We start from the raw sequence: 21,592 nt of genomic DNA, 5'->3' as shown, positions 1-21,592 counted from the left end.
CCTCGTGAAACTTGCTGCAGCACTCGCAGTAAACAAGCTAGAACATATGGTTACAATTATGATTTGTACGACCACAGAAATCAGAGGCTCTAGTCACGAACCACAGCCTCACTATGCTATGTATTGTACATACTCAGCATGGTCCCTACCCTAAACAGCTTGCAATCTACACGCAGGGCGAGAGACGAGATGGATTAGCACAGAGAAGGGCTGGAGAAGAGGCAGTATTAGCACAATAGCTGAGCTCCCAGCACACCATGAGCCTAGACGGTGTCAGGTAGATATCACAGAAAAGAGGCTTTCGAGAAGACTTAAACACACATAAGCTTTAAGAACGTTCAGTATGAAATATTTTGTCACTGCCGTAAGGTTGGAGTGGTGGCAGCCAAGGCTCCCCAAGAGCGTCTACCTCTCCAAAGGAAAGAAAAAAAACTCTGCTGTTCGCTCCCTGCAAATGTGCAAGTCTCACCAGAGTCAATGGAAGACTTCCAAGAACTATCAAGCCCCGGATCTTACAATATAAGTTGCTCTTCTGGGAAAGGATGCTTTGCTATCATTGCCTTCAGCATCTATGAAAAGAGTGGGGATCCCAGAGCAAAAGTCTAGGCTACCTGTCCAGCTAGTTCTAAATCACTGGTGCTTTACTATCAAAACTACATAGGTGCAATTTATAAGATTGGTCAAGAATTTCTTAAATAATTATACTACAACTCTTCTGGTTTCAGATCCTTGTGAACTGAAAGCCCCAAGAGTTTGGTTGACCTGGGGCAAGGCATGCTAGCAGAAGTGCTACTGCCATAAAACTCTTCTATACTCTTGCATCATTCAAAACCACAAAGATAAATTAGATTTCAAGAAAAACAAAAACTACAACACAGTGTATGTCAAAGGAAGTGTGCAAGAGCTTGATAGTGAATACATCTCTGGCCTGCAGAGGTTTATGCTAGAGGCGATGTTTTTCTGTGCTACTGTGAATAAGACAGAAGATGAGTTTTATCTCATGAAAAAAAAGCAACGAAGACTCTCAAAGGGGACATTTAGGCACCGCTCTGACTAAGTAGCTCAACCAAACTTCAAACCAGCTCCTATGGTCCTCATAGCACCAAAACACATACTTTGGTCAGGATGAAGCTGCTCTAGAACCCAGCTTGCTGGGCAGCTTTTGCAGACTGACCCTGCCACAGCTACACTACTATTAATACTCAACTACTTAGTCTCAAAGAACGTGTGCTTGAACTGCAGCCACACATTTTGCTCCAGTTCAGACACATCTTTAGAGAAACTAAGAGAAATGTTAGACATCTGGACACTATCTAAATCTTCACATTCAGGCAGGCCAAAACGCCCCGATTACAGTGACAAGAGGATGACGCTGCTACGGACTGTAAGCAAGAAGGAAGATAAACAGACGGAACTGGGAAAGAAGCCTCAGGTCTACATTTTCATTACGGTGAGCATGAACAGGCAATTAAACATTGACTAAGCACCAGAGAGATAGACAAGGTTGTAGTTATGTAGCAGATCATACACCAGATCTGTGACACATCATGAAAAGTCTCTGGAAGATAGAAACAACCAGCCCAAAATATTTGTTAGTAGAAAAAAACCTGATGGAATCGTAAGAAATAACAGACACATCATTAGTAGCTTTTTGTGTCTCTCTACTTTGACATGTTTTAGTCGAGGGATTACAAATCAGACTACATAAAATTGAAGAGGAAAAAGATATTAACATAAAATGCTAAATATGAATAAATAGTTTCCTTCTAAAGTTAAAGATAACCATGCAAGTGCTCCTTTTAACCAGAATGTAGGACCAAAAAAAAGCAGGAATAAGCTATAGCATATATATAAGTCACAGATGTACAACAGAGGTCATCCAATGCCTTCAAGTACACTAATGCTGAACGACATAATGCAGAGTGAAGTATATACTTACATGATAGAAAGTCATTAATGGTCAGGAATGTTTGTCTAGTTCCAACCAAAGAGTACAGACATGAGAAAACCAGTCGTTATTGACCACTATACACTGAATTCTGCAATTTATATTAATGCTACAACAGTACATTTGTGGGTCAGATGAGTTATGATGATTGCTTAGGTGATTAATGAAGATGAATCCAGCTACTGCCTTTTCATTAGTTTCTTACAGGTACAACATTGTACCCATTACATCTGTAATCATCTAAATAGCACAAACTAAGTCAGTTAGAACTTACTGTTGCAGTAACCCCTAAGTACTGCAAGATGAATTAAAGTGTGTTCGGTTTATTTTTTTAATAGCAAAGTATCAACTGGATCAACTATTTCAAATGAAACCATTTAAATTGATTTATTTTTCAATAGTCTTGAGTAGCACTAACATTTTCCTGTCTTAGTGTATCATCTGTTTGGCAGTTCCTTACTGTAACATGAATTTTATTTTGCAAGAAATAAAATGACTAATTAAAAAATTTTGCTTGCCCACAAAAAGTTCTCTCAACTTGGTTAACTGTGGACCATGAACTGGCAAATGCTAATAATACTCCAAAAAAAGAGGAGAGGATTTAAAACCAAGAAAAAAAATGTTTTTTGAAAGTAAGTTGGTTTAGTGTACCTTGTGAACCAAGAAAAATGGATTCCTAATTTCTAATATACGAGGTCTAATCTCTACTGCCATGCATATTGATGTCATTTATGCCTTCACAACACATCAACAACACAGCACCAGATCTAGCAGCACTTTACAATTATTTTGCAAACCTACAAAAAGACTGCAAAGACAAAGCAAAGTTGACTCAGTATAGAAGAATGTCCTTTATCAAGTTACAGAACTAAAATATCATTATTTCTCCCCTCATTCCAAACCCCCAATTGTTTGTTTAACTACTGGAGAATAAGATAATTGGCAACACAATACTAATGAAGGTGTTTTACATACAGGATAGAGAAAGGTACTTGCACACAGATAACTTGCACGAAGTCGGAGGCCAAACCAAGGAGAAGTAATTGGTGTGAGGATGTTGGCTGTATGGTTTCAGAGTTACGGAGGCCCATGAGAGGGGGGAAAAAAAAAAAAACACCACCAAAAAAACCCAACCCACAAACAAAAACCACAGACTATGAAGGATAAGAAGCAGGAGAAGGTTAACTGTGGGAAAGGGTAAACTTCTGCTCATATCATATATAATTATCACTCCTGCTGAATCGCAAGGAAGGAAAAGGGGGGGGTGGATTTAAAATACAGTGCTTATAAGAGTATGTTGATCTACTGCTGCTGTGCAAGTGACTACAAAATATGCATAATGTAATACACGGTAACGTAGATGACTATGGTATCAAGTTAAGTAATTTCAAATTAACAAATACTATAATTACCTTAGGCCTCAAAATTTTGTATGAAAAATAAATGATTTTTAAAAACAGGCTCCTATCTCCTTTCATCCTCAATAGATAATATTTAAACTATTTCAGTAAACTTATTTTAAGCATTATGTGGTATTTAAAAGACACTGAGCAACATAAAAGTGAATTTTCAATTCTTCCATTCTCAAGTCTTACCCTGTAATTATTACAAAATACACAAAAATAACACAATACAGAAATCATGTCTAAGTTTCCACATCTGTTCATTGCTCAAAACTTGCTTCTGTTTCATAACAGACTATCAAATTGTGTTGCTGTCTTCTAATCTGTATTGCACTCTACCCATGTACCTGATCCTACGTAAAACAAAGGATTGCAAAGGATTAATTCAGAGATATTATGGATGGGCAAATCTGCCATTTAGTCTACCAATCCTATTGTGTCTGAGTTTCATCTATACTCCAACACCATATACAGGCAAATAATCAGACAAAAAAACATTAACTAAATGTTTGGGCACAAACAGAAAAAAAATTTCAATTTTCTAACAGGATGTGGTACTTATTTTTTCCCCTTTCCCAGGGCAGGTCATTAGAAAGCTCTTTATAAAGGCTCTTCTACTTAAAGCTTTAAATGAAGATACTTAATTCACTGGGAGAAGAGATGGCACTTCAGGTACTCATGAAAGAAGCAAGAATATAAGCGTAGGAGTATGCCAAGGGAGTTGTTAAGAGAATGGTTCAAGAGGAGTGAAGGGGGTGGAAGTGTAGGAAGAGACAAGAACAGACGTAGGCTGAAACATTAAGAGTTTGCATTAAGAAATGCAAACTCGATATACAAGTAGTAAAAAGTCATGGGGGGATATGATATCAGAGGAGCTACAGAGGAAGGCAGGAGTGGTGGCAATGTGGATGGACTTCACAAATCAAGCTTTACTAAGCCATTTTGCCTGTGGCAGCACTAAGGCAGGAAGACGCTCAAGCGTGACTAGAGAGATTAGAACCAGGAAGAATAATACCATCAGGTAAGCAGAGGTATCAATATACACAGTGAGAACTGCTCTCCAATCACAAGCAGAAGTACAAACCACATACTGAAAAACCGCTTCGGAAAAACATTTTAAGGACAATTTTCTGTAGCAATTGAAAAGAAGGAAAAGAATGTACCTGTTGGGACTCTTGAATAAAAATGTTGTAGGGAACAACTTAATTTCTTCTCTGTTTAAATAAACTGCAAACCAAGCGACTGTTTTTTGATGCATTTACATTACGGGCACAGCCTAAACATGGCAGTGGTCTAGCCTTGAGCATGTAAACTGGAAACCAGAAAGGAGATGCATGTTCCAGCAGCACACTGAGCTGTGTGTAACCTCATCTTATGCAGAGGCAGTGATGTGTTTAGGCTGTGCTGCACCAAGTTACAGAGACATGCTCTTTTACTGCCTCCATGAGGAGATCCACGTGCACTGTCACAGACTGTAAAATATTTTCTGGCAGATCACTTGCGGCCTGAACTTTAATATCCCCTAGGGATGCATCCAGTGAATGGATCTCACAAAAAAGTAAAATAAATAGTATCAGTTTTAACAGCAACTGACACGCAAAGTGTTATTTAGTTTATCGGGGCAAAAGAAAATAACATATACCTTCACTGTTAACAATATCTTATATTTTATTCTTATTATATGGAAAAGAAAAACCCTTAGGAAGAATTTTTATATGTAATACACACACCAATAAAACACATCTGGTGTGGGGAAGAGAGCAACCACCAACCAAAACACAATATATAGTATAAGAAACACGAGAACCCTTTTTCTTAACAAAAAATGGCATCAAGTCTTTCATATTCTTCAGGCGATATCTCTCTATAGCAAACAGTCCACCCACAAAAGGTCAGAATCTAGTCATACTATTCAGGAAAAAACATTAGTCAACCTACTGGGAAAGGCATACACTACAATATGTTGCAAAAATTCCTATCTAGGTCACTCCCTTACATCACAGAATCCTTGAGACTGGAAGGGACCTCCTGAGACCACCTAGTCCAAACTTCTGCTCAGAGCCGCAGAGCAGGTCACCGTATCGACTGAGTGATTATAAAGAATAAAATATGCACATAAAAGTATTTCTTACAACATTTTAAGTAACTTGAAGCACGTGATTTATCAAATAGGGCACTACTTGTTCATTTGTTTGGAGTTTTTTTAATATCTTAATGAAAGAAAAATAGGGCCTAAGTGCTACTTTTACGATGTGCTGTCCTGCAGGTATCCCTGCAGTGCCTGCAGATGTAATTGCTTCAGATTCTAACACGTCTCGAGATGGGCCGTATATGATTACAATCCAAGCAGGCCTGCAGACAGCTTTTCTATACTGAGCATGCACACCAGTATCGCTTGTGGAAAAAGAAATGGGCTACAGGTGTGTTTGTAAGAGAGGTCACATACAAGGCAAAACTTCATAAGGTTTGAAATATAGTTTATAGAAAATAAGACTCACTTGCCACCCCAGATGCAATTCCGTAAAGCAGTCCTCCTCCATCTGTTTGCTGCTGAAAGACATGGGTCCCTGGAGGAGGGCTTCTTTCTTGTCTAATGAAATTATATAGTAAAGTTTTCACAAGTCTGCTGGTATATGGGAGACTGAAAAGAAAAAGAAAACAGCTTTAGTTGACTCACAGCTTGCAAAAAATTGGCACAACAAAGCCCAGGCAGTGTGCAAAGGCTGGTGTTTGGCATTAAACACGGACAGTAACTCTCCCAGTGCTGAGCAGACTGAAAAGGAAAAGAACGCCAAGGTCTTGCCTATGCAAAGATGCACGGACTTCAGCAGGGCTCTGCAAAAGCACCTTCAACAACAGGATCATGGAAACTATTTTTTGTTTTCTTTTTTCAATATCACTTTTAAACCAATCACGTAATTTGCGGACTCGTATTCTTTTACCTCAAGACACAACGGGAAAAATATTTACACAAGAGAAAGAAACATTGTATTTGTTTAGTTTTCCCTCCATGCTTTGGTTACATAGAACAGGTAACAACAGCATTTCTCCACACCCCCAATATTTTTGTCTGTGTGCGTGGCTGGGGCCAATTTGCAAAGACCAACAAAACATCTGACCTCACATCAGTGAGTTTGACAAACGCACGTAAAATTTGTTGGTTTTAAACAAAAGGTTACAATATTTCCAAAACAGAGAAGGATTTCCACAGAGGCAAACAGTTGGTTCCCATTCCCATATGATTTAGAGGTGAACAGACAGGGGCTATGTTATGATGAACTCCAGTCCCCTCTAACCAGTCCCCCTCCAGCTCTTCGCATTGCCCTAGATTCCCAGTCACCGAATTCCCACGCCTGTCTCCAGAGGCCAGGTACCTGCTACTCCCAACTTAGACCTACACATACTACCTCTTCTCCCAAGCATTCCCCATTTTGCCCCAAACCCTCAATTCCTTTGGTGCTGAGATTTAAGTACCACCAAACCCCACAAATACCTCTTCTGCCTCCAGCTGCTCTGCCCACATATTGCTGAAGTTTGCCCTGTGCTCCCTCTGCCCGCAGGCAAGCTGAGCCTCCCTCCTTTCCCCACGTGTCACCCCAAAGCAGTACCTCTCTCTTACATCTAGCAGAAATTTCAGAAAAACAGACAGAGACATTTACCAAAAATCTGCCCACATGGAATTTAAAGTTGAAAGAGGATGAACGGTAGCCTGACTAAAATGCGTGTAAGCCACCATGACAAAGCATTTAAACAAAACAACCCACTCGCCAGAACAAGTAGTATTACTCACAGGACCGAGTTTACCACCTGCTAAGTATTTCCACTATTGCAGCTTAAACTCAGCATAGCACGTATTTGCAATCTTTCGAGGGGCTGCTATTTATTTGTATTGCAAGAAGGCTCATTAGCACTTCTGAGGTACACAGGTTCTCTAGACTGCAGTGTTACAGGAAAAGACCCACAGCTGAAACAAAAAAGCCATCCTGAAAAGTAAAAGCTGTTTTAAGTTAATGAAATTACCAAAAACAAAAATGGCTTCCAAAATAGTCTTACTGAAGTCTGGGCTGTGAAATTTAAACCTGAAACCTTCCAGCAGCCTTTACAAATGTTTGCTTTCGTGTTCTGTTTTCTTTCGAGCAGAACAAGTTCTCTACCAAAATGTATTTCACTGTCTTTTGTTTTCAAGTACAAACAGCCTCAACAGGCGATCAGAAGCATTTGCTTTGCCATTAGGTACCACCCCAGAACACAACATACCATCGACCATGCATCAGGTATTTGTGAATGATGCTCTCTCGCAGAATTTCTTTGTGGAATAATTGGCAGGAGAGGAAGACAATGAGAGTTGTCACAGCTTCCAAGGAAATGCTGTATGTAATATCTCTGCAGGAAAAAAAAGGAAAATTTATGGAGATTAATCTACTGGGTTTGTTTACAAAATGACTTCCAAGAGCACTCGGTAGCTTCATCTGAGGTTATACACCATTTAGCACAGCAAGTTTCAATTGGGAACACGTAAACAACAAATTCAAAAAAACCCCACTCAAAAAGCAACATCTCTTCATAACAACAATGGGTTGTTTTTCTTAGATATAAGCTTTCCCCCCTCCCCCAATACGCCAGAAGACAATGTAAAAACATTGAGGTATTGCCCAGAACATTCCAGCTGCAATTTCCAGACTACGCTTCACTCTAAAAATAACAAATATATCTCAAAAGCATGTCCTTTGTCCTGTTAAATAAAATTGTCACAAAAACATCATGCTAAAGTCAGGGAAAAGTCCAGCTAGGCAAACACAGATCCATCTGCCAGGAAAAGTGGATCCCTAAGAAAGGAATATAATGCACAAATGCTAGTTTGTGTAAGAAATGCTCAGAATATCAAGATACTACATACAATTGTTGAGTTTTAAATGGTATTTTTGAGGTAACGGTGAAGTCTGAAGATATTACAGCCAATCCCAAAGAATGTGCTGTACTGGTTAAATGCTGATACCAGACAGTTTAGCAAAGCTCATTAAGTTAAGGTTAATTAGGAAAGGCTGTGCAGCAAAATGGATGAGAGATCTACTATTTGGGATATCTTGTGCTTTCTGTTCCCACCTCAGCCTATAATGTCTTTGTGACATATCTTATTTTTAAAAGGGGAAGAAAAATGGCATTTGCCTCCTTAATCAGCCATAGATTGCAGACTACATAAAACCTTTTAAAACACAATGAAATAACTTGGACGTGAACCAGTATCGTTCTTGCTTTCAACCAAAGACCATTTCTACCTCCTCCAAAAGTAAGGAGATACTTCATTTGGTGTAACAGTACCATGCTGTAATCCATTAGAAAGATTGTCATTAAGTACTTTTAAAGTTTCCCCCACTGTTACTATTTAATTTCCACTGTATGCTTCACAATCGAATATCATTAAGTTACCAAAGCTGTCCAGCATCAATTATCAAGGGTTTTTTTGACCTGGGACCTACTGGAAATTCAAAATCTATTTATACTTCTCAAATTCAAAGATTTTATAGTATCTCTATCTAAAATTAAAAAAATGAAAAAAAAAATCAGCATCAATGCGTGTTTAAGCAATGATGCTGTTTTTCTTTGTTACAATGTCACCTTCCAAAAATTTTATTCTTAAGAGTTAAAACAAGCATAAACATAAAACTAAGTGCTCTTTCAAATAACAATGACTTGAAAACTACAGTGCAATCTCTCTTGAAACAAGACAAATTAACCACAGAAAAGACTGGCCGGAGTAAAACTCTTCATTAGTCTCAGGGTCAGAACCAGTGTGGTCCTTACCAAAATGAACAGGATTTCATTTAGAAGAAATCAGTCTGATTTTTAGCACACTCAAATACTTTAATGTTCTCAAGTGTGCTGCTAGAAATACTGTAAATAACGTGCATTACTGTAAAGCATGAGAAGAAGAGTTTCATGCATCACGGTGTATAGACAGCTTAAGTTAAGTGCTTCTGCAGTAGCTCTAGGCCAGAGTTTCTGAGCAAAGAGCATACTAGAGATTTGCTAAAAGTCAAGAGCAAACTGGAATCACAATTACCTGGATCACAGTCCACAGAACCGCACTACCTCTGATATAAAAATGTTTTGAAAGTGAAGGTTATGCAAATTCTCTGGTTTTGTTTTCTCTCGCATAATTTAAGTATTTGAATTTGTAACATTTTAAGTTATATATGTCAGGAAGAAAAGTACTGCTTGAATAACATTCTTCCTTAAAATCATGCAGTACATAGTAATTACTTTTAGTTTTTGTGAGTTACCTGACTTTTTGCCCACTACTGAGGAAGTTAGCCAGTGTAAATGCTGATAATTAGATCAGGCCAGAGGTTACACTGTGATCTGGTTCCACTGCAAATTCATCTCAGCCAGAAACAAGGCTGAGCTAGGAACAGCTCCCACTCCCTCTCCAGAACAGTGATGCTTTGCAATCCACTACCCATGTTCATCCCAGGCAAAGCAAGGAAGACCAATATATATGGATTATTAGAGGTTTAGCCACCAGCAAAAAAAATTAAGAAAAGTTCTTCTATCAAAATAAAAACAACAGCTTGGAAAAAATGCTTTTTAGCTATAGAAAAAAAAAATCAGAAGTTTATTATTACCAAGGCTCAGAATACAAGAATAACATCTCCAACCCTGAGCTGATGAATGAATAGGCTAACTTTGTGACACACTACAACATCCACTGGGTCACTTTGCTGAGGGGAAACAAATTTTAGAGTCTACTATACTTTTTCTCCATTTCAATCATTCATTCACTTATTTTTCTGACAAACCATACAAGTGGAATAGCAAATTTGAGGAGACATTACAAAATTATTTTCTATTTTTCTAAGATTCAGTGTAAAGAAATAAACAAAGAGGTTACTGTAATGTATTAAGTACATTTTTGGGGAAAAAAAGACCTGCTTTCAATACCCTTATATAACTCTGAAAGAAAAAAAATAGAAAGAAAGCTGAATTCATACAGTTCCAGTTAGTCAGTTATTCTCATTTTCTTTCGATTCAAAACCCAGTTAGGGCACATTTAACTGCAGAAACATTCCACTCAACCTGTAGAATCTGTTCAAATTAAATCTGCTCTGACATAAACACAACCAGAGTCCTGATGGCTGGGGTAACCCCTCAGCTACAGTCACCCTTAATTTATCAGCACAAGGATAAAGCTTCAGAGCAAAATTATTTTCTCCACCAAGGGTCAAATATACAGTTTTCTGAAACTCAAGCATTTCTAAAGGGTCACAAGAACTACCACGAACCTCTTTTAACTTCAAAGAAAATACTGTTTATTTATATTGAGAGACTATAGAATAGGGGGGGTTGGTTTTGATTTTTTTTTTTTTATTCAAAGCTATCAGTCACATAGAACAACTTTACATGGAATTTATGCTGATCTCCAACTTCCTCTGAAAACTGTTTGCTTGCAGATAAGGAGGAAACTAGAAATAATGAACTCATGTATCAATTACATGTCAAAATTATTTAGCTATTTATTTCAGAAAACCAGAACTGCACGATGACTTGAGCTTCTGTGGGGTGTTTTTTTTTTTCCTTCCAAAGTGTCTTCTAAAGCAAACAAAATCCACAGAACTCAGATAAAGCTCATGTCCCAGGAATATGGACTTCATAGACCAACGTACCAAAGCATACACAGGTTTGCGGTTTCCCCCCCACCCCTCGTTCTGGATTTTCTCTTTTGGAGGTTTCAATAGTTATTCTCACTTATTTTTTTTCCTTTTTCTCTCTCTCCTTCACACTGGAAGACATATTCCCATATCGGGTAGACAAGCTAACAAATATTATTCTTTTGTCCCTCTTAAGACATACTTTTTTCATGAGGGAACAATGTGGCATAGACTGAACTCTAGAAATCACGGCAATCGTTTCTCTCCTGCGTTTGGGTTCTTTCCTTATTACAAGTAGCTGTCCTCCTTGGTTATCACATTTCTTACACAGTGACACAAAGCAAGCGCCTGTTTCTTTAACCAGATGGAATAGGTCCAGGTTCTTGTGACACCCAAGTTAAAACTGATTTCTGGCAACAAACCTTATATATACACATTTAGTCTCTAAAGCAAAGATATCATATGTATCCGTTGTTATTGTAAATTATGAATTCTTTAGAGAATGACAACTTGAGCTACAAAATGCAAGACTCCTAGACGCTAGCATAACATAAATGTGTGCATATCTTTAACACACTTTTTAGTATCTACATTTCGATGAGAAACAGTTGATAGGTCAATGGATTCCTTCCAAAAGCAATGATACCAGATCATTTCAATGAATGCTTTTAAACAACCATGTACAATTTGTATTAATCTTCAGGTGACAACTCATTAAAATCTAATGACAAAAATTCTAGTAAGTCAGCGACACTTTCCATCTTAATCCCTTTTGTCAGATAGATAGCAGAGATCCTGGGCTCCAATTTGAGACACCTATGGCCCTGGGAGTACTGCTTAAAGCAGCACTGCATTTAAACTTAAAAGAAGTACTGCTTTAGCAGAAATTGGTAGAGTAACTAATTCTTCCAGGATACAAACTGGAAAGGATATCACTTCTCTTCTGGTCTTCCATCAAGAACATACATTTTTATTGATTTATTTCATTTATTAATTGTGGTGGCAGACTTGTGAATTCCATCAGAGCTATCAACCTTCAGGCATTTGGGGCTTGAGAATGGCACCAGACCATCTATCTGCGTATCACACCCTCACAAGGTTTTGTTGGCTTGAACTGGACCAAGATTTTACCTTGCCCTTTTACAGACACTTATTTCAAATATATCACAATGCTGATACTGTCTTAAAAAGTTCCAAATGTCTGAAAAAGAGGTCTATGGTCAAAACAGTAATCTTTAACAAAAATGAAAGATCTTCTTTGTGGTGGAAACAGGAAAAGAGCACGCACAAGCAGCCAGTTAAGGCAACCTGCCTGAGCAATAACTCTTCCAACTGCAATAGCTTGAACACTTGCCATTACCTGCACCCACAGACAAGTGCTCACACTAAATGGTACCACATAACAAACAGATGCCACACCATGACACATCACTAGGTTTCAAAGTAGATTTCTTCTGAGCTACAAAGAAAACGCTGGAATCTGAAGCAGACCAAAACATGAAGATCATAATAGCAAGGCCGTCTGTCAATCACAGCCCGTGGGGAAAATACGAAAACCAAAATATGCTTGTCTACTCCTGCAGACTCAAGTAAAAGCAACAGAAGCAGTTCGCCGGAATCTGATGCTACCAGCAGCTTATGCATTTGAGTTGGTAAGGGGAGAGGTATTAGTGTAATTACTGTTTCCAAATGATGCAATCGCCCCCCATAGAACAAGAACTATGGTCCTGTCAAAACCTCAGCTCCCCAGTGTCCTGGCATCTGCTTTTTCGACTCAAAACCATGTGGATGACCTTCTAGCAGTGTCATCTACTGAGAACTTCAACAGTCTACCTACGTTTCACCATCCTGCTGCTGCTGGCTTCTCTCCAATGCCAAGCTCTGCTCACAACTGTTTTCTGTGCTCACCACATCATTCAGCTTTGTTCCCTGCCTCCGAGAGGGAGGTCTGTGAAAGAGGAACCAAGATGAAGCACAGAGGCAATATATTAAGAAAATCTCAGCTAGGAACTCCAATTACCACTCTGAAGGCACATGCTGTTGTAAACACTTTAATTACTCAATGAAATGCAGCTATTTCTATACCTTAGCAAACAGAGGCTGAGAGCTCATAAATTATTTCACACCTACAGAGCAAACAGCCTGAACAGTCAGAAACAAACCTCTGAATTTCAAGTCACACCACTAGACCAAACCCCCTCCCAGTTTAAATATTTTCCTGAACTTTCACCCAGCCAGAGCTGTCTACTCTGAGTATTAAAAGGTTAAAAGGTAACTCATTTTCTAATTTAGGAGAGTTGCCAAAAGGGCTGATTCATACAAAAACTCTCAAATCGTACAGGAACCAGGTTTCATTTCCCTGCTTCCTGAGGGCCCACCAGAAAGGTGAAAGAGGAGTCACCACAGAGAATAGGATCAGTTTTGAAAGCTGAAAAGCAAGTAGAATATCTGGTTATCAGTCTCAGGATACAAGTACAACAACTCAAAGTGAACATAATCTTTCCTCTTGGAATCACTCCTAATTTTACACCCACTGATGCCACACACGCACCATGGCAGCCGATAATGCATTATGCTCATTACAGCTGACTCCAAGCACTGGGGAGATGTCCCAGAGGGGTACTCAAGAAACACCAACTGGAAACAGAGAGCATCTCTGACATTTCCTACTGCATCTCCCCCACACTGGATACTCTTGACTGGGAGACAGAATGAGAGTGAGAAAACAAAAAAGATGGAAATACTCTAAAGAGAGTATCTAAAGGATTAAAATGACAGTTGGTTTCAAGACCCTTTATTCCCAGACCTATTCCTAAACCATCTCAGACTACATGGCTGTGTACATATTCACCTCACTGGCATTCAGTTCTTCCCTCTAGAGATTAAAAACATTAGAAAAAGTCCAGGACTTAAATGTTGCACAGAGAATCTATTTTCTTCTGTATATACCTTTCATATCAACAAGTCTTGTTAGCAATACCCACTAAATCTAAGACCTTACCCTTCAAAGAACAGAACACGAGAGCAATCCAAATACCCATAAAAATGGACCGCTCGAATGACTGGGCTTGTGTAGCTTTCATACCTCAGGGAAAAGGCAGCCACAGAGACGACCCATGTGCACAAAAAAGCTACCTTAGACCATTGCAGAGATCTGGACAGAGCCAGACCAGACAAATCATGTCCTGTGTTCCAGCCGCGCAGCCTGCGTGAACAGCAGACCTGCTCCACAATCTCTCTATAACACCACTTCTCAAATGTGCTGGTTTGAAGGCAGAGCCATCTTGATGTAGTGGCAGCAATAATCTCTTTATGTCTCATATGCTTGTCTAGGCAATGGAGAAAAAAGGCTTATGCCTGTCAGCCTGGTCGCTGTCACTGCTTTGAAACAGTCTGCAAACTCTTAAGGCGCCTAAGAGAGATACGCTTGACTTCAGTGCCTAGGTGTCTTTGGCGCCCAGACCAACGACCAAACCCAAATACTAGCAGGCAGGTGTTTTTCAAGATGCATCCAATATCTTTTGTGAAGACAGGGCTGAAAACCATAACAGAGAATGCAGACTATTAGGAGCTTGAATATACAGCACAATGTATGATAAAGAGTACATACGTCTGATAACTATGTTCTGTGATTAGAAAGTTTGTTACAAGTTGAATGTAAGTTAAACCACAGCTAGTGAAAAGGCAGGTCATAGAGAAACACTGATCTAAGTCTAAAATAAAAACTAAATTAGAATAGAATGGGAACAGAAAGAAGAATGTGACAGATAAAAATTCTTCTGCTTAGGACCTTTAGACACTTAAGAGGCCACACAACTGCCGTCAGAAAAGGATATAAAAGTGATGAAGAAAATCTTCCAAAGAAATACATGGTTTTTATTTGCTGCACCACCGCAAGGTGCAGCAGCAAGTAAAACTGCCTTTATACTCATCAGATACCTCCTACACAGAGCACAGCAGTCTTAAACCTTGAGGATCTTCAAAATGAAGCAATACAAATCTCTTTCAGTTTGGGTATTTTTGCTAGCTTCAACCTAAGTTTCAACAGATGGAAGTTTCCCTTTGATGATTAGACAAAGTTGCCAAAAAAGCTGAAGTCAAATAGCTCTTCAAATACTGGAGCCACTACAATCTTGATAAAAGTTCCTTAAATAGTCCTCTTTTAAAAAAAGCACTATTCTGACTTATTGTTTTTAAAGTAACAAAAAAATTAAAAATACGACCCTCCTGAAATAGGAGAGTAAACGGTTCTTAACCTCTTCACTGCTCACAATTAGCAACGAAAAAAAGCCTAAACATTTCTCATCACCTGTACATGGCATCATTCCTACATTGCAATGATTCCATAGAGCTTTATAATCAATTATATCACCCTTCTTCCTCCTACATTTGACTTTTAAGCTCCCAGGAAATGTAGTGAGCATCCTTAAATGAGTCAAAACACTGTTAACATTTAGATTTGGAAGTAACTAAGATTGCAACCTAAAACAATTGTAACTACAAAAAATAATGGAATGTAATAGAAATATCAACTAAATTCTACTGGCACCACAGGGTGCTACTTAACAGTGATGTAACAAGAACACAGTATTTCATTTTTCCTCCATATGTATTTGTAGTTTTTAATGAAGTGAAAATGTACTGATAACAACCAGATGTTCAGTTATGTATACCAGCTCTTAACAAGCTGCTGAAAGAAGCCTTCATAATTTAAAGCCTTGGGAGCTCTATCTTGCAACTAAATGTTAGCAATAGTTTCTACATAAAAATCATACAATTAAATACTGAAGTTGCATCTTTTTGCTGACTATGCGGTTTTAATCATTAATGTACACTCTTGAGTGCTAACATTAACAAAACCAAAGAAAAAGCAGAGTATCCATAACATACCCAAGGGAGCCATAAATCAAATATCAACACACTGTAACCCTAGTGTTATAAGGGACTGAACAAGTCTAATTCTTGGAAAGCAATAATGCTCTAGTTTCTATAAAATGTCTTTAAATTAAACGTGAAACCTTTTCCTTGGCATTTTGTACAATGCAGCAGAGCCTGTTTTTCAAAAGGGGAATTCAAGATCTTTTTAATAACTCTTGAGATACAGAGCCACAATGCTGCAGAGTCCCATGGTCTCTACTACAACCTGTTTTAGCTATGCTGAGTGTAACCGCCTTAAAGCACATTTGCCTTCTTCAATATAAACTAGCTTTGAGAAATACGTTCCTTAAATTCATCATATACAATTCTGAGACAGTCCTAGATATGCTTTGCCATACATCTCTGCAGCCTTTCCCAACAAAAATCAACACATTTTGGTTCTTCAGTTATATTTCACAGTAAGGGATATGGGGAGGTGGGTTACAGACTTAACTGTTTGTCGTCTTCCCCATCTCACACACCTTCCTTCTTAATTTTGAGCTAGACTGCCCACCTGCGTTTTCCAAGTATGTCTGTAGGTTATTTTGTAGGCAGACATGAGCTCATTCTGCCAAGGCTTCTAAGTAGAGCAAGCTCAGAGGTGAGAGCAAGCTCTGCCCACGCTCAGGAAAGACTCAAACCTTCATGAACTCTGTGCCCCTGCCAAGCCCAAACTCTTACGCTTGCTTTTGGCCAGTCTGGAACATGGGTGAAGATTACATACCTGCCTGCAAAATATCATACGCAGGTATCATAAGCTTTCCTCCCAACAGTATGTGTTGTCTTTCATATACATCTTCACAACATGATACTCAACAGTGAAGAATAATAGGATCTATGTTATAATCACAAATTTCTCACTACTCTGTAACAGTATCTACAGAGCATCATCCAGCAATGCAGCCCACTCTTCAGTAACACATTTGCAAAAAAAGAAAAAAAAAATTAAGACAGCACATCTGAAATTATATAAGAGAGGGGGCAAAAAAATCATAGCACCTCTGAAGCATACTGCTTTCACCAAAAAGCACCTAACATGACATTTAGAACAACTTCAAAAGCAGAGTGCAGGACTGTTATACAGGTGCCTCGGCTCCTGCAGTTTGGACAAGGAGATGGTCTTCCATGCTGTAAAAATAATCTTAGCATTTTGGTGAAGGAGAAAAAAAGCAGCTTAAACTGGGGTATAGAGAAGCAATATATTTAGACAGCAGCTGCCAGCTGTATCCACTCCTTCATGAAACTGCATCTACAGAACCCAAGGGACACACCAATTGTGACAATCCTCTGTTAAGGCTATTGAACGCTCCTAACAAAACTTTGCTATTCTGAACGACGCTTCAAAGACAGGCTCAGCATGGAGATTTTAATGGTCTGTCACAACAAAAATTCATCTTTAATAGCAGCTTTACAGACAGACACTCTGTTAGCTGCCAAAGCTGCCTATCCTGTGGCAAGTGATCCTAAGTCCTGCTACGCAAATCATTACAAGTTTGAATATTTCATGTTTTGCACTCAATCTATTCCTTCCCAAAATTCACGTACTAGGCTTGTAATTTTCTTGATTTATTCCAGCTAAAGACAGAAATTAACTACTCCCTTGATACAAAGTAGGGAAAGAATTTACGGTGTAACTCTGATCAGGGAGAAGGAGGGAAGTAAACTCACTACTAAAATAAACCTGATCATTCTCCTGAAAAAAATTAATATTACAGTGAGCAAAAATGTCTCAGCCTTATAACATCTCTATGAAGAACAGAGTTGGATTGTGTATTAGAGAAAGCAAATTTTTTCATACCTCCTTTCCCCTACCCTACTTCCCCTTCAATGATAATCATTATACAATCATTAGTTAAGGCATTATCACATTGTTAAACATATTATACTGGTAAGCAAGACAATAATGTACACTTTTGTATGTGTTAGTATCTTATTCAAAATTCAGTAGCATGTTTTTTCAAGAAAAATTTAGCTCAGAAAACTTATTTGACAAAAAAACCCAAAAACCTTCCACATCTCTCTCTCATGAAAAGTGAGTATGTTTTCAATATAGCTGAACATTAAAGATTATAGACCAGCTTTATAACTTCTCCTTTTTTAATAACCCATTATTATCATTATATTATGTAGTAAACTAAGTGCTTTCAACAGCTACTTCCATTCCCAGCAACCGCATTCACACAGAAATAGAGATGCTGACAGGTTCAGTTGTTGAAAAGGGTTAAGAACAATCATTCCTGTAAAACTTTTTCTGCCAGAAAGACAGAATAAATGATATTGGACTCCACACACACATTGGACTTCCAAGAAAGAAAAATAAAACCCTGCAGGATTTATGAACTTGCCCATATATCGCAGTCCTTTCAGCCCTTTGTACTTCCTCTAATCTGCTCCAAACAAAAAGTGTATCTGTTCCAGGAAGTCCTGACAAGCTTTGCAGAATGACACTCTAAATCATATCACTAATTCATTACACACTACCTACACAAAACCCTCATGTAATGTTGACAGAGTTGTATTTAATGAGAGCAATGTTTCAAAAACTATTGCATCTTTGTCAGCTTTCCAACCAAAAGAACAATCCAAAGTACAAAAACTAAATCATCAGCAAAGCTATATACTACACTATAATAGATAGTCTGAAACTCTCTCAAAGCTGTGATGCTTTAACTGGGGCACTACATTTTAGGCACAGATTACAATGCAATTTAACACAAATGATACTGCTAACACTATCTTTGGTAAAGTTTATCTTGGGGACAAACAAAGTTAAAACTTATCAGGACAGGTGTAGAAAAACTTTTTTACTTCCAAAGAACAAAGTTCGTTCTCCTTCATGTAATACTGAAGTATGTTTCATGACACATATCCCAATGAGATGTAGAATCAACAAATCTCAAATACAGCAGATGCATGAAAAAAGCCATATAACAAATCTGGAGATCTACAGAAACTCTCCACTTACTCATTTCTCGTCTCTCTTTTTCAGACATCATTTCATTGGTATTTCAGAAATCAGTATTAAATAAGTCATATGACTTATGTAATAGACATGCAGTTCAAAAACCCACACAACTGCAAAGGGGAACTTTTGTTTGCGCCTCGCTGCATCCCCCAGGTGCGACACCTCCAGTGTACCTTTCCCTGTACCATTAGCACAACCATTTCTAGCCAAAAGTTAGCAGTAGCTGTCTGTGTGCCGACAGAGGCACCTGAAACAAACATCAAAACTCCTACAAAATAAACCAGGATAATTTCTGTTGATAGTTTGAACTGGGTGTGAGATGCTCATCATGTACTTCCAACAGAATACTCAGGGCTGGTACTGGCAACAGGTTATCATTATCAGTACTGCACCATCACATGGAGCATTCAAATACAAGTATTTAAACATTATAACCCCATCGCTCTAAGTTTTATATTCTATGAAATGCTCAGTTTATAGAAGGAGGCTGAAAAAAAAAAAAAAGAAAAAAGAAAAAAAACAACTTACAAGAGGGGAATTTCAACAATGAGCTGGATGAGGCAACACAGCAACTCTTCTATGAGGTCTTCACACTCTGTTCCTGAAAAGAAGCATACCAAAGGTTTTCTGGATTTTCAAATACCAAAAGAAAGCAAAGATTTAAACTCATGGATCCAGACAAAAAGTATTTTACTTAAGGAACAAACACTAGAAGAGTTTAAGGAGATAGCATTCTTTCCTGAAATAGAAAGCACTTGGGATTATCACCAGAGAAAATGGTGATGCTTACCCTTTTATATATAAAACAAATAACTAATACCAATTGGATAAGTTAAATGAGATGTTGATATTGTACAAATATGCTAATACTAAGCACATCAAGCCTTACTTTACTATTTACCCAAGGTCATGTTAAATGGCATTATTACTAACAGTTGAACTGATCACTAGTGACTTCTAACTGGTCCACAGTTCAAGTCTCCTCTCAAAATTCCCTGCACTTCGCATATTTTCCCACCCCTTTTTTTAATCCCAAGTGATGAATAAGCAGAGACAAATAGAAAACAGTTTCATCTGTCTAACATACACGGAACAATATTCTAAACTGTGATCTGTCAAATGAATGCAGCTTACCATACACATCACTGCTGCTCTTACACAATTAAATCTACACACTGTTTTTTCATGATGCACATTTATTTATTTAAGAGGTTTTTACAGTTCAATGACAAGTATGGATTCATGAATTTCCAGAGTGCATTTTAAGTGAGCGGAAATTATTCTCTACTCATACACAATGTGACAAAATGTATGAGATGATTAAAAATTATTTTTAAAAAATGCAACTATTCTCAGTAAAACTGGTGGTATTTTACATTAGCACTACAATTTTTAAAAGCAACTGTAACAAAAGACTTGCAAGACATACTGAGGAAAAAGCTTATTAAACCATTTGAAGTTGTCATATAATACTAACAAAATAGAAGATAAATCTCTTGGCTCATCAGGATTTTTTCTGCTTTCAAAATAAAATTATAAAGAGAAACCTACAGCACAAAGAAGTATAGGGCTTTACAGTGTTGAATGGCCTAAGAGCAGGCATAGTTTTTCCCTCTGCATTACCTGATAGGCATTACAGCACTGCAGCACAACGATTACCCAAATGCTTGTTTATTTTGTATTTTCAAATAAACAAGTCTTGCAATAAACACAACGTTATAGCCAGGTTATGGTGGTGTTACTCTGTTTAACCCAAGTTTGTTCTTAAATCCAGGACTCAATTTTAAGAAGCACACCAGAGGGAATATTCACAATAAAGCAAAATTATTTCTTTCCACAATCAGTTTATTAAAAACACATTAAAAATTGTCACCTAGTGAACTGCACATTCTAAAGGAAATCAGTTTTTTATCACGGAAACGTGGTTTCCTTTATATAGAATCCCCCATGAGTAACACAATGTAGCTCCTGTTAGTAAAAACTGAGAACTGCTAGGACTATTTAACCTTAGACAGAAACCACAGCCAATAATGAAGCCCAGATAATGTCTTCTAATGTAACTGGAACGTGACAGTTTCCTAAGGTTTTTTTGAATCTAGAAAATGCTTATAGAGCAAGACTGCTGTTAATTCCCAAAAGGTTCCTAATTATTTCTCTTGACAATTGAGGAAAGGGAGGAGGAGAGAAGAAAAAGGATGAAAAAAGTAAAGCGAGTGCATCTTAAGAATATAATTTCTTCCACCATGCTATATACACAACTCATTTGAAGAGAGAATAATGTTAAATAACATTTGAGTATGAAAGAGGGCTTTTCTCCCCACACACTATACTCAAAATAAAGCAAGAAAATATTGGGTTAGCACAATCATGTAGAATGGAAGATGTTAGTCTTTACTGCTGTTCTCAAACTATTTTTCTTTTTTTAAAAAAAGCTTAATTGCTGTAATCAATGTGATTCAGTTGCAATAATTAATGTATCCTTTTCCCCATTGGGGCACATGCATTCTTGTTTAATTCTTGTCTTGCCGAGACAATGAGGCGGATGCATGCCAAATCTATAACGTGAGAGAAAGCTATAAACACGGAACACTATGTGTTTTCATAAACAATGCCTTTTTCAATAGCAGGATAAAGACAATACACACAATACTCATTCACATTAATAGATCACATACTTGGATCAAAGACACATGTAAAGCCCTGGGGAAAATAA

The 21,592-nt window shown here is 37.9% G+C and overlaps 1 protein-coding gene across 5 annotated transcripts in view; it reads right to left on the bottom strand.

Moving 5' to 3' along the window:
• The window catches only part of DYM (dymeclin), a 217,518-nt gene that overhangs the window by 163,986 nt on the left and 31,940 nt on the right, over positions 1-21,592 (bottom strand). For all 5 annotated transcript variants that reach the window (XM_069775295.1, XM_069775299.1, XM_069775296.1 and 2 more), the window contains 3 exons: positions 19,408-19,480; positions 7,609-7,734; positions 5,850-5,992 (listed from right to left, as the gene is read on the bottom strand). In XM_069775295.1, the coding sequence (XP_069631396.1) occupies positions 5,850-5,992; positions 7,609-7,734; positions 19,408-19,480 (342 nt within the window). The remainder of the gene's footprint in view (positions 1-5,849; positions 5,993-7,608; positions 7,735-19,407; positions 19,481-21,592) is intronic.

Source organism: Haliaeetus albicilla, chromosome W, assembly GCF_947461875.1.
Source record: "Haliaeetus albicilla chromosome W, bHalAlb1.1, whole genome shotgun sequence".
In the NCBI taxonomy this organism is placed as follows: domain Eukaryota; kingdom Metazoa; phylum Chordata; class Aves; order Accipitriformes; family Accipitridae; genus Haliaeetus; species Haliaeetus albicilla.
This window is presented reverse-complemented; position numbering and strand designations above follow the sequence as displayed.